This window comes from Perna viridis, chromosome 13, assembly GCF_037379345.1.
Source record: "Perna viridis isolate PV_CMFRI_1.1 ecotype Kerala chromosome 13, ASM3737934v1, whole genome shotgun sequence".
Taxonomy (NCBI): domain Eukaryota; kingdom Metazoa; phylum Mollusca; class Bivalvia; order Mytilida; family Mytilidae; genus Perna; species Perna viridis.
In genome coordinates this window covers 23,627,752-23,641,976 of record NC_142457.1, presented here as the reverse complement: position 1 = coordinate 23,641,976, position 14,225 = coordinate 23,627,752, and the positions used below count along the sequence as shown (strand labels likewise).

General features: G+C 34.4%; 1 protein-coding gene and 1 long non-coding RNA gene across 3 annotated transcripts in view; one reads left to right on the top strand and one right to left on the bottom strand.

Moving 5' to 3' along the window:
• LOC148600061 (triple functional domain protein-like) overlaps window positions 1-14,225 on the top strand; it is a 210,575-nt gene that overhangs the window by 184,887 nt on the left and 11,463 nt on the right. For both annotated transcript variants that reach the window (XM_088558975.1, XM_088558976.1), the window contains 6 exons: window positions 7,305-7,525; window positions 7,830-7,977; window positions 8,470-8,685; window positions 9,278-9,374; window positions 10,166-10,291; window positions 11,098-11,265. In XM_088558975.1, coding sequence (XP_088415101.1) covers window positions 7,305-7,525; window positions 7,830-7,977; window positions 8,470-8,685; window positions 9,278-9,374; window positions 10,166-10,291; window positions 11,098-11,265 — 976 coding nt within the window. The remainder of the gene's footprint in view (window positions 1-7,304; window positions 7,526-7,829; window positions 7,978-8,469; window positions 8,686-9,277; window positions 9,375-10,165; window positions 10,292-11,097; window positions 11,266-14,225) is intronic.
• On the bottom strand, window positions 10,109-13,762 carry LOC148600062 (uncharacterized). Its single transcript, XR_015918095.1, has 3 exons — window positions 13,658-13,762; window positions 10,744-11,933; window positions 10,109-10,243 (listed from the first exon to the last, which is right to left on the bottom strand). It is a non-coding gene; the product is annotated as an uncharacterized LOC148600062 (long non-coding RNA).

The window sequence follows — 14,225 nt, the reverse complement described above, 5'->3', positions numbered from 1 at the left end:
GCAAATCTTAAAATATAAATTCCTTTATACTTCAGTTTAGTTCAGAATCATCTGATATAGGGACTCTGTTCTCTTGTATATAGCAACTTACAATCAGGGTTCACTTCAGTTCATATCTTTACTTCAGAATCTTAGCAAAGCTTATCTTATTCAAGGATGTATTTATATTATATAATATTATATAAAGGGTGCACCTGATTTGTATAACATTATATACAGGGTGTACCTGATTTGTATAACACTATGTACAGGGTGCACCTGATTTGTGTAACACTATGTAAAGGGTGCACCTAATTTGCTTTTAATTTATTTTATACCCAAGTTAATAGTGATATCATTTGAAGGAATTTGTATTTGAAGTAAAATCATGAAACCTTGATCTCCAGATTTTTGTTATGGTCTTAATGTAGGAATTTTTCTCTTATTATCTTGGTGCACAGCAATAGAAATGTCTATTTAATCATTTTAATGATGTATCTCATTGTAAAATATTTTTTCTTGAGAGGAAACCAGTTCATACATAACTTATGATGTATGGTCATTTTAAGAATGTTCAAATGTATATTCCAGAATCAATTTTAAAGGTTCATTATACATGTGCATCAATTTACAGTGAATACAATAATAATGTTCATGGAATAGAGTTTGTCTTTCCTTGATTAAATATTTATCAACTTATGAACTGCATTTGGCAATGATTTTAACAACTGACAATGAGTTGTCCATAGACTTAAATGCTTATAGAATAATAGAAAGTGTCAGGTGTCAAGTTACTGACAGTTCATCAGGTGATTGTCAGTTAATCTGTTGGAAAACCCAACTTTATCCCCTGAACATCATCATTATATGGGCTGTAATAATCCATTGATCTTACTTTCATTCCATTAAAAATTCCAGAGCATATGGTAAATTCGTGCATTTTAAATTCTTGCTCATGTATTAGTATAATTATAAAATATGCCCAATTTTTTTCCACTTTAGGGTTAATGTCTTTTTTCCATCATTTTTCCGTCATTTTCTAGAATATCTGTGTTAGATAATTTTAAGATAATTTTACAATTATAAAATATCTAAATTGTGATATTATACCAATTTGTACAGTGTTAAGAAAATCTAGACCTTAGATTGTAGAAATTATCCTGTATTTATTTGTATGTATGTGTACATCTGGTGTATATTGGTGTGAGTGTGTAATGTATATGTGTAGTGATGTGTGACATATGATAAACAGAAGAAATGTGTGACTTTTTGGCATACTGTATAAAATGGATGTTTAATATTTTAACAGTATTAATTAATGATTGTTACATATTCAATTTTATGACTTAAACATTTGTATTATATGCTAAAGTAACACTAAATAAATTTTAAATATTGTAGTGATCCCCAGTATATCAGGTGAACAGTTCTCTTATTTTATTGATGTCCTTGCCTTCCTGGTAACCATTTTATAGAGTATGCCATTTTTATAAGCCTGGGAAAATGTGTACAAGTTTATGTGAATTATGTAGATGTTGAAAAGTATGCTATTTATAGCTTGTCAAAAGCACAAAATGCTATTTATAGCTTTGTCAAAAAATCAAGACAATAAAACAGTGTTTCTATTCATAGTAGAGTTTGTTTGCATGCCTTTAATTTGTAGGTGATAAATTCACAGACAAATGTAGGGGTTCTAAAGGACTGCACCAACCGCAAGCCCCACCGCCTTTTGGAGTATTTTTAGGGATGTAGATCCGTTTTTCTGTTTTGGTTTTTTATTTTATGCGATCTTAGGGAGCAACCATTTGCAAACAAGTACCATCTTTTAAAAAATGTTAGCAAACACGGTAAATCTCTTCTTTTTTAGCTCACCTGGTTTATTGCCATCACTTGGCGTCCCTTGAAATCGACGTCCATCGTCGTTAACAATTTTCAAAACTCTTCTTTTCTGGCACTACTTGACCAGTTGGAACCAAATTTGGTATGCATGTTCCTTGATGTGGGGATTTTTTATCTGGCAAAAAACATGGCGGCCATTAGGAAAAATGGAACATTGGCCTCAGACATTTGTTTTTTTTTTCACTTCTAACTCCAAAACCGTTAGGATAAGCCAAATTTTGAGAGGGTAAAAGTGTTCAGAATGATGAGATCTATCTATGGTGAATTTTTTGTTTTATTTTGTGAAGCCATGTTTGAGTTGTTGCCATTTTACCATTATGTTAAGCCAAATTTTGGTATAAATGTTCCTTAGGGTATTTTTCATAGAACTGTGGTAGGGATTTTTGATCTATGGAAAAACATGGCTGTTGTTACTAAAATAGAACAAAGGGGTCAGTCAGTCAGAAGTTGTTCTCATATACCTCCAAAACCGTTAGGTTTAGCCAAATTCTTTCAATTGCCGAAATGATCCTTGTTATCAAAGTTGTCTGACGACTCCATGTAAGAGTTATTGCCCTTGAAAGTGAAAAATTACGTTTTTTTGCAGTTTTCAGTCAATATCCTGAAAACTATAATAGATAGAATGAAACTTTCAATTGATGAAATGATCCTTATGATAAGTCCTACCAAAGTCGTCTTCGAGTCAAAATTGTCGGACAATACCTTGCTAGAGTTATCGCCCTTGAAAGGCAAACATTTAACTAGATGAGCGATTCAGGCCCCTGGGAGGCTCTTGTTAAGGAAAGTCACAAGAAAAAAGTCACAGTAATTAGAGCAGTGTGTTTAAAAAATGTTAATGATAAAATGTAAAAGAATTTTTAGTTAATTATTACTATTCAGTAAGAGTGATATTGTTAATTAAATAATTAAAAATATAAAATTTATGTGACAAACTTATATAAAGATTATAGATTTAAAAATTACAATTCTTAAAAAGTTTCCAAAATGCACTTATTATTAGAAACAAGCCAGAATTTAATAAAAACAAATAGATTGCAATTAAAATAAACAAAAATTGTCTGTTTTACCATAAAGAACGTGTCTGGTAAATATCTATTATTTCCAGTCATGCTTTAATCATTAATGTTAATAAAAACATGTAACATATAATTACTGTTGAAAGGTAATTTTGTGTATTTTTAACAGTTAATTTTGAGACAACTAGTTTCAAAGAAATTTTATTTAAGATATACTTTCTGCTATGCTAGGAAATGTCTTTGAATGAAAATATGCCATTGGCTTCATTTTACTTTTTACTTCAAAAGAGAAGGTCTGCTGTCCTCAATCAGTATAGCAACGGAGGTCATCAGAAGCAACAAATGGATGTCAAAATCTGCTACCAAGGGTATATGTATACCAAGCATGCTTATTTGAAATTAAAAGAATATACCAAGCATGCTATATACCAGATGCACACGGTTGTGGAATTTTAATAATCTATTACATGTACATCTACCGAGGTTTTTCTTGTAATCAGATGGTTCAATATTCAGAGAGGTGTCCCATTGACGAATAATGGACCCCGTTGCTATAATGTACCATGAATCTCTCGAACTATAGATCGGAAATCAACAATGCCTACCTAATTTTGCGTGAATTATATATCTTAGAAATCGATATTTCGAAATTGTTTTGACTTTTCCCATCGGAGTTTAGGTTAAATTTGTACTCTATATTATGAATGCGCAGGCAAATTAGGTTAATCTGCAAATATGATTTGAATTTTACTATAAAAATATGAAGGTTGGAAAACATGAAAGTCTATTAGCCAGGATTCTTACTTTTGGCATAAGAATTGTCCGTGCGAAACCCGAATCTGAAAGGCAAAGATAGTCAAGTACATTAGAAATCCATACTCAACCAAAACTGTCTTACATGTATGTGTCCTTCAAAGGGAGGGCAAAATCATGGTCAGATAAGACAGATGGTATTTATAAACAGGTTGATTTTCCATGGAATGCACTACATACGGGATACAGGTTATTGTTAAATATAGGTGGTTGATCGAGACAGATGTGACTGTGGTTAGTTGGGGATTAAGACTCGTACGATGTTTTAAAAGTAGTCAAGGGCAAAAAACCTTATTATATAGACAGCAGTGTTTTATCGAAAGTTCCCATTGTAATAAATTTCGATAATTGCATGTAACACTATGAAATAAATTCGGTAATTTCACTCTCGGACTTTCTTCCGCCAAAACTTTGATAACAATCCGTCAATCACAGAATTTCAAATTCATGTTGAAAATGTCGATAAATTATGAAAAAATATCTAATGATAAATTGGATAATCAACAGGTTATCGTCAATAACCAAAATATGATCACTTGTGATGAACGCTTGAGGAGTTAACCCGTGCGCGGAACATGTTCCGCACACTCGTTCAATCAAGGCGTTCTTCGGAACTCGTTATAAAATTTTGGTTATTGATTTCACTCTTTCAAATTAATTATCCTATTATTCTATAGTCGCCCTAAACTTCGAGTTCAATTGAAGCAGAGTAATATGTAGTAAACCTGGAAATGGTTACATATTTTCGTAGGACCAGAATATGTCGCCAGCACGCAGAAAACAATCGGAACTCCTAAGCTTTTCTAGTTACACAAAAGAAAAACCTCGGATGCACGCGTCGGAAGAATTTTTCCGGAATTTTACCGATCCTACTGATAATTCTGAAATTATGATTTTACTAGTTGAAATTTTACCATTACCTTTTCTAGTTCCTCGCTTCGCGCCAAAATTCTTGGCTCAGTTATTGTTCTTTATTTCTAGTGATATATAGTCAAATTTTTAAGCGTCGTCTGGTGGATAGAATTTCTTTGAGTTGCATATGACTTCAATTTCGGTATTTTTTTCAAAAAGAAATTCTTGTTTTTGCACCCGAGGTTATTGTTTAGTGTAATTGCCGAGTAGTTCCGATTGCGCAGAAAATTGGCACAGAAAAACAATATATTTAACACAAAGACCCGACAATGCTGACATTCCGCTGTATCTTGAAAATGAAAGAAAAGGTTGGGAGTAATATTCACCGCATGATCAATCTATTGGTCTGTCATGCCTTTCCGCCTGTGTGTCCGGACGCTGCTCTGTCCACTTACGTTGAAAGCGGAATTCCTCATGAACCGCTTTATGGATTTCTATGAAATCTTATAAGAATGTTAGGCATCACATATATATGTATATATGCATGAAAGAAGATGTATATTGTGGGATATCTGTCACGGAACTTATCCGAGCTTAGGAGTTTTACATATTGTCTATCCGTCTGTTCTGTAGAAATATAATATAAGCGCAAATCTTCCCAGACCGATCAATGGACATCAAATAAGGAAGGCTTAATAAAAATTCAACAAAAAGGTTTCGCATGACAAAATCGTGTGAGCTCAATTCTTCTTCAATTTCCTATTGATTTGAATGAAATTCAATAGGAATGTAAGCAGTCAAATGTGTATGTAGAACAATGCACGGAAGGGGTAATTCAACTGAACTCAGTCGATGTTAAAACCATGTAAGCGCAATTCCTAATTATCTGCTAAATAGATTTACATGTACAGGAAGCACTGGCGTCACATTTAGATATGCACAACAGGTCATTGTATGGGAGATTATCCAACTTGAGGATTTAGTATGATTTAAGGAGGTAGACCTAGTGTAAGGGACACCACTCTTGAAAATCATTGGAACGTTTGTATTCAGCATTTTACATCAATGTCATGTAAGCATCAAAGTAACTTAGATTAATTTCATTCTGTGTCAAATGAAAGCTTGATAGCCTTTGGTGAAATTGAATATGATACAAACATATCACTGACTTCATAAGTTACGTCCCTTACCCTAGGTCTACCTCCTTAAGTGTCCTAGAAGCAGTGATATTCTTTGTGAGCTAATTCAGAGTGTTGCTAGTTCTGTTTGTACGAACAATACAAATGACAGCATGCATGGTCCAATTTTCAACATAACTCTACTGAAGCAGCACAGGCACCATTTAAGTAACACTCCAGATAAGAATCATGCAAAATGTGATTCGTGGCTTGAAAGCCTACATATTTTTTTTTATTTTTGATACTTTGTTTAAAATGCTATAGTTAAAAAATAACATTTGGCTTTTTCATATAATCCTTGTTCCTAGGAGATAAAAATTATATAGATCGTATTGTAGAATGTGGTTTATCTTTTAAGAGCAGAGGAATTGTCATGTATAATTATACAGTTCATCATTTAGACCCACGTATAAAGAAACTTATTAACAAAAATAAAAATGTGTAGCCTTTTTGTTTCGGAGGGGGGCGGGGTAATCACATATCACAGACTTTGCATGATTCTTACAAAGACTGCTACTTAAATCCTCCAGATCAACTAATTTTGTTTACCATATTCTTACCACAAGGGCCTCTAGTTGGCTTTTATGTTCCTGTCGTATAATCTTTATGGCGGTCAAAGTGGCAGTATTTAAAGTGATTACAGAAGGTAGATCAAACCTATCATGCCGAGCATTCTTTTCTGTCATCTTGAAAAATCGTGCAGAAGAATGTATTTTCAATGAGCAACTACGTATAGTGTTTGAAAAGATGCAAACAATTGTCTTTAAATTGTTTGAGAAGTTTTTTTTTGCATAAATCTAAACATGATAAAATTACAAAAAAAATAATCATTTTAACAACCCCCTTTCAAGGAGATAATGGCAGGAAAACGTCATTAAGTAATGTAAATGGAATTTTATTTTTTTTTAATATTACAAGAGAATTTTTCTGCATGGGACGCTAAAAAGCATGCGCAAAGTTAAATGTTCCAATTCAAAAAATGAAATATACAAGTACATGTAAATTTCCTTTTCTAAACAAATGAAAGGTTTATAAGTATTTCGAATTGTTAGATCCAATACAGGGGGCGGTTCTATTGGGGCGGGGTCATGGGTGTTCCGGGGATTAGAATTTGCTTTTTGTTGGAAAATGTTAATTTTGCGTGAAAGTTTGACCAAAATGAGGAAATAATCGCCTGGAACTCGAGCCCCCTTTTTTTAGATTCTGGATACACCCGGCTCACTAATACTGATCATCCATTTGAAATATAATGTCAGAAAATGTAGACAATTGAATTAATTATAGACTGAATGCGTAATGCAGTGATATATACTCTTCATATATGCACAGGATCTGTTCATGGATAATGTATATATGCTACTTTAGACATCCCGATTTCAAAAAAAAATATTCTTCCAGGATTATAATGTTGGTGAAATGCGAAGTATAGTCTAGTGTTTACTTGATAGAATGTCCTTATACAATATTCCATTCGTACCAATCCATGTACATGTACAAACATAATTATTATTATTTCCCAATGGATGTAGCATTTCAACTCAACGATACATATAATTGTATACTTCAGCATGAAGATGGTTCAATTCATGTCGGAACTGTCGTGTGCGACTACATGGCATTTAAGGAAGACGAAATTTCCGTGAATAAGGGAGAAGTGATACAGATTTTGTCAACCAATCAGCACAACATGTTTCTCGTGCACCGTCCCGCCAATGCCACCTCACCAGCAGCAGAAGGTTGGGTACCCGGATATGTCATCGGACCACGTGAAGGCGAGGGGAGTTTGAGGTATGGGCGATTTCACAATGTACAAATATTGCAGTTTGTGAAGGTTAAAACATGTGCATGCAAAATACCAGTTAATATAAAAATCTACAAGGCATTATATAGATCATTAGAACAAAAACTACTTCGCTATTTTAAACAAAGGCAAAGATTGCTACAGTATGCTATCATTCTACATGCGATGAACCAACAGCGAATCCATGCAAGAGTATGAGCCAAAAACGTGAGCTCGTTTTTATCTAAGAGTATCATAAAGTCCATTTTTCTTTTCTAATGTCTTTTATTAACATGAAATCTTGTCTGACAGGAAAAGTTCGTGGCAGTTATTTAAGCTCCGTATGCAAGGTCTTCGTCCAGAAAGACGGACGTCGGATGTGATATTCTATAGCCTGGACAGAAGGAGCAAGACGCTGCCCTTACCAATTAAAGGCGAATATGAGAAGGCGGCAAGAAAAGTAATTTTCAAGTTCTACTTAATCAATATATCAATACCATTTATATGTATTTTGGTGGTGTAGATTTGTGATGCATGACGAGTACGTTTTATGTTTTTAACTTATTAATAATCTCAAAATTTAAAAAATACTTTACTGCAAAGAGGAGAAAAATAATTGATGTAAAATGTGTATTTTGACATGATCGAATACCACAAAAGACCATTCATATTAACATGGCAAATTTCGTTATGTTGTGCGTGTGTTTTAGGGAGTAACATCTACAGCATTAGAACCCCAGGTAGATCATAATTGTTCATGTACCGAAAAACTGTAGTATCTTTGAAATGTTGAGATAAAGACTATTATGTATATTGTTGCGTTCCGAAAGAGCAATAGGCATCAATATCAGCGCCCATACCGTATTGCTGTTTTTTTTTTATTATTGTCCCGGATGTAAGTTTCATCAAAGTCTTTCCAGGTAAATTATTTCACGTCTGTTTCCTTACCCAGATATCCCATCATGACCTTCAGTATGAGATGTCACCCTCGGTCCATCAGCCTCTGACTAGTGCTGTGGTGAATGCATCCAATACAGCTGTATTAACCTGCCGAATCTGTGGTAGGCCTCGACCTAATATTTCATGGCGTCTCAACGATAGCATCAATCTAACTACCAACCATCGAATCAAAATAATATATGGTGAAGATGGTTTTGCTACTCTGAAGGTGAGTGAAGTGTAGTCATTTAATAAAACAGTCTGATATGAGCGCAATAAAATTGAAAATATTATATCTTCGATCCAAATCAACGGTTTTGCGGTCATTTCATTTTCGCCATTCAAATTTATATCATTATTATACCCCCACTTTGATAGCAATCTTTGCTTTTTCCTGTATGATAGAAATGCATGTAAAAGTGGAACAAAATTTTCATTTTTAGATCCATGAATTGTATACATTTGGAAAATTTTGAGATCATATACAATTTAACACCAGAGGCTTACAGTTTTGTGTTAGCACAAATCGGAAAAAAAATATTTACTTGAAATTTTCTTCATCTATCTTTACCTAACAGTTACTTGGACAATAGCGCAAACGAAATAACTTCTCTTTGGTGCAAATGAAGTACAGCCTTGTGGCGCAAATGAAAAAGTGAATATTTCAAAAACTGACGCAAAAGCATGACACCCCATTAACGAATATACACTGAGTGCTATATTTATACGGGTAATGCCGTTTGAATCCATTATAACTGATTACATGTTCTTTTCTTACATAAAACTTAAACCATGTTCTATAACTCCTTGATTTTATCCAGATACACAATACTTGTCCAGCTGACAGTGGCGAGTACTCGTGTATAGCAACTAGTGAACTAGGATCAGTGATAACAAAGGCAACACTCAGTGTAGTTGGTGAGTAATACAAATACGTTTTAGTTCCACGAGTTGCACTTTAATTAAGATTCTTGAAAACTAAAGCAACGCTCAGTGCAGTTGGTGAGTTATAGATTACCTTTTAGTTTGATGAGTTGCAATACAAATAATATCCTTGATAACTAAAGCAACGCTCGGTGCAGTTGGTGAGTTATTATTACCTTTTTGTTCGATGAGTTGCACTGCCACTAAGATAATTGATCATAACTAAAACAACGCTCACTACCATTGCAATTTGTGATAACAAATCATAACTTCACCCAATCCAAACGCAGTTGATGAGTCACTTTTAACAATGATCTGAGTTTGCAATTAATACTACATTTAGGATAGGTGACGCGCCGCTAGTGTAGTTTGTAATTTACAGATTGAATTTTAGTTTGGTGTGTTACACTACAATTTAGTTTAGTTTTTTAAGCAACTCTTAGTGGAGTTAAAAACTAAGTCATTAAAGCATAGTTTTCAGTTTGTGAGCCACAACTTTGATTGGTGAAAAAAGCACCTCAAAAGCAACTCGCATTCATTCGGAGGTTGTTGTCTGTTAAGTTATTGAACAAACTGAAATTTAAGTATATATGCTAATGACATGTCTATCACATTGGTTAATTTCTTATTTATTGCAAACAGCTAGTAACAGAAAATGCCCTATTCCTTGAAATAGTAAAAAATACTATCTATTGATATTTTCATTATTGGTAAGCTAATTTACTTTTCTATTACAAAGGCAGGTATATTGAAATCCCTATCATTTCCATAAATATCTAATTTAGATCGCCCTCTGCCTCCGACTCGGCCTGTGATACGGAGTCAAGTAGGAACTTCCGTACACCTGGAATGGTCGCCTCCTTCTGGAAACAAACAGATACAGGGATATACAATCGAGTTCAGAGAAAATGGTAAAATATTCTTATTATTTTCTTCGATTTCTTCAGCCAATGGAGCTATTTTTGATGTGTTTGTCGTCGTCGACAGACGCTTCTATGACATTATACTTTTTGAAACAAATCTTATATTGTGCCTTGGGCGAAGTTTACTTGCTTATATTGAGCAATTGAATAGGTTCAAAATAATCATGAAACTATTTGTATATCGATTATCGTGTTATTCCTAACATCAATTAGACAAATGGATGTAGAACAATAGTCGTTTTTCATATTTGCGGAATGCAAGCCAATTAAGCAAGTTTATTCAAAGGGACGTAACCCGCCAACACCCGGCAACCTGGTTGGCGGTCTCATTCGGGAAAGGAAGAACAGCAAACATATTTCTTTGAAACCTAAGCTATTTACGCTTCGGTAAGTAGCTAAATGGTTTGAAAGTAATTATTCAAATATAACCAAGTACTTACCACAGCAACAATAAGTCAAATATTTTAATTTGAAGTCTACTGCTGTCTATTGCTCCAATCGGACAGTAAACCAGTCTTTTGTGTTGGAAGGTTACTTCCCTTTGCTCAAAATTAAAAAAAAAGAAGACAAAGAAAAAAGACAAAGTCGGGAATATGAAAAAGATCTATTGTCATTTTTTGCAATCCATTGAAGGTTAAATTATAAGGTGTTGTCCGACGTTTTATATTTTGCCATTTTGTTAAGTGTGAAATGGGAGATTTGTAAGAGTTATGCCCCTTAAACAAGGTCTACCTCCTTAAATACAGGTTAATGATATGAATTTTAAATATCCAGGTTTTTTTTTTTAATTTCAGGGTCAGAGTCCTGGCAAGCAGCAATACCCTATGTCCCAAACACGTCACAATTCATTGGTGATTTGACCCCGGGTATAACTTATCAATTCCGGGTCAGCTCAAATAATAGTATAAGTATGAGCGAACCTAGTCAGCCATCACAACCAGTTACCATTCCATCTGATAATGGTAAGAGAAATATAAAGTGAAGCCTTGATTCGAAATACCATGTTTTTTAAAACTATAATTTTTGTGACTTTGACTAAATTAGCAATGACGGATTTTAAAAGTACTAATATCCCAAAATAAATGAGGACATTTTCGAAAATCGTTCAACTGTAGCTGATCAAGTTGTAATCAAGTTTTTGAAGAGTTCCGTAAGGTTTAATGGTAAGGGTATATTGTGTGCACTTTTCGGACAAAGAATATAAGAGGACTTGATATAAATCATGTGACTGGTAAAATACTATTATTTGAAATCATAATTTTCATTAGTTGCTATCATTTTTTCTGATTTTTTTCCATAACAGAGACCCAAATTATGGAATGCCCTTTAAAATGTCCAGAAATTCGTATTAGCATACATCAGTCAAGTTCGAATTACTTTGAATGTGTTGCTAGGCTGGCGTGTCACACAATGCAGTAAAGTTGTCAAAACAATTATACTGTACGACCGTCTTTATAAAGAAGTACTTGCCGATCAATTTAAGGCTCGTGTTCAATATTTTCGCTATTTCAATGCTTTTACTCATCGGCTAGTAGGAAAATTACACCAATCTCCTCCGCCGTGTCACTCTTACAAATATAAATCCTCCGCCGACCTCGGACCACTTCCTGTTTAACTGCGTATCACTCTGCTGCCGTATTTGTGAAAAAAAATCACAGATCATGAGCTGGTACTTTTCTACTTAGCCACAATACTTACCATACTGAATCAAAGACAGAAGCGGGGTTTAGTTTTATTTAGCTCAATAGACATGAAAGGAGATTAATATAAGCAGGCGGGGTGTTGAGCAATTTTTCATGAAGTCGATTTTAGGTGCACATGCGCGCACAGTTCGGAAAATAAGAAGGGATACAGAATTCGTGGTCTGTCTATTGTAGATATTGTATAAAGGTTACACCATCACTTGAATAGCTTCAATAACTTTTAAATAGACAGCTTTTCAGTATTTTACGTACTGTTTTTGGTCTCCCGTAACAAAATTCGTGATTTTTCCAGTCAAAATAGTGAATAGGTGCCAATATATTTTCGTTGCATGTTTTATATCTGACTATAATTCTACAACCAAACTCGATATGACAATGGGATTTAGATCAGTATTTTCAAGTTTTATAAGAGTGGCCTATATTCTCAAAGTTATCTAACGAATTTAAAACTTTAATCAGTGACAAACCGAATTTCTCTAAAGGTTATAGTCCTTGTTTTTCGCCTACAACAGTTGTTAATAAACAACTTTAAGATGATTCACATGTACACATGGATCTGACGGGGAATGAAAAGGGTCACGCATTGACTAACAAATCTGAATTGCAAGCACAATTATATCTCCCTCAGTACGAATAAAAAATTAATTCCTAACATATGTTTAAAGTCACCTCAGTGGTCAACTTAACGCGCTGAGTGAAAATAAGTTCATATAGGAAAACAGCCATTTTTAAGTCGGCACTTGTTTTCTTTACTAATAGGTAGACATGAAAAGTCGCATTTACCCCCCCTCCCCTTTCCCTGCCGTTTTCACCAAATATATTTTTATCTACGTATGGGACTCCAACCAATTGTAACCATTCTTTTGTACTACCTTCAAACAGAACCATTAATATCATTCTAACCCCTAAATTTGTAAATTGGTGCCTTTAGAATACGATATTGTCACTCAAATTTCATGTCTTTCCTTTTGTTACTCAAACCCCCATCTCGAGCATTAACTTTACTGAGTATATTGTAGCAATCGGAGGGGACGAATCCTGGGGTTTCCGGAGTGTACAACTTTCCCCTTTTTGTAAAATTTGTTAATAATAATTTCGTGCAAAATTTGGGCAAAAATTAGGCAATCTCAGCCTGGAAATCTGTCACTGGATCCGCCCCTGATAATAAATACCATCGATCACTTCCGTTATAGTTAATCTCCGATACCAATAACAACCGTCGATGTCTATCGTTACCGTCAAATCATAGCCGTCAATTTCTTACATCACCGTTTAACACCGGTACAATCGCAACCGTTGATTTTGTACGTAACCGTCAAACACCGTAACCATTAACGGCACTAAGTCACAGCCGTCGATTTCTAACGTTACCGTTTGACACCGGTACCAATCATAATCGTCGATCTCGTTCTACTTACGATCTCTTACGTAACCGTTAATACCGGTGTCAATCACAATTGTCGATCTTTTACATGTACACCAGTGTCATTCAGAACCCCAATTTTATGCACAACCTTTTATACTCCAATATCCCCAGTATGTAAGAAACTATACCCTAAGTCATGCACTACAACTACATTGGATCACCATAGTCAACAGGTCCTAATCCAGGATTAGATAAAAACTGCCAAATACAAAACAAAAGACTCACAGTTTGTTCATTACATTAAACAACATGTAGAGCTTCGTCGATTTCTTTGAAACAAGGTCGATGAGTGCACTGATAGGCAGATTAAAGACTCGTTTTTGGAGAGCATGTACCTAACAAACTATATAGATTACCTAATGCACGTATATATACATGTTTACATGCAATTTTCCTGTGGTCGTCGATTTTATACTTTATGTTTAATTATCTAATTGAATGTTTCGTGTCAGAGTTCTCCTGCGTCTACCCTGGACTTGACATTTTATGAGCAACTCGGCGGGTGATTCTAAAAACGCACAGGACGCTTGCCCTACCGGAGTGGGTACACCTGGTCTATGCCCCCAGTTTTTAGTGGAGTCGGAATTGCTCATTTACTTTTGTTAATTTGTATGCGTTAATTTGGTTATTTTATGTTCTTTGTTGTATGCGTCTGTTTTCCATGTTTGGTCTTTGTCCCTGGACAACATTCTTTTGATTTCCGCTGGAATCTTGTATCTTGTATCCCTTGACTACTCTTTCAAAGGCTGAAAAACAGGAGTATGGAAAACAATTATGAAACTTATATGTTATA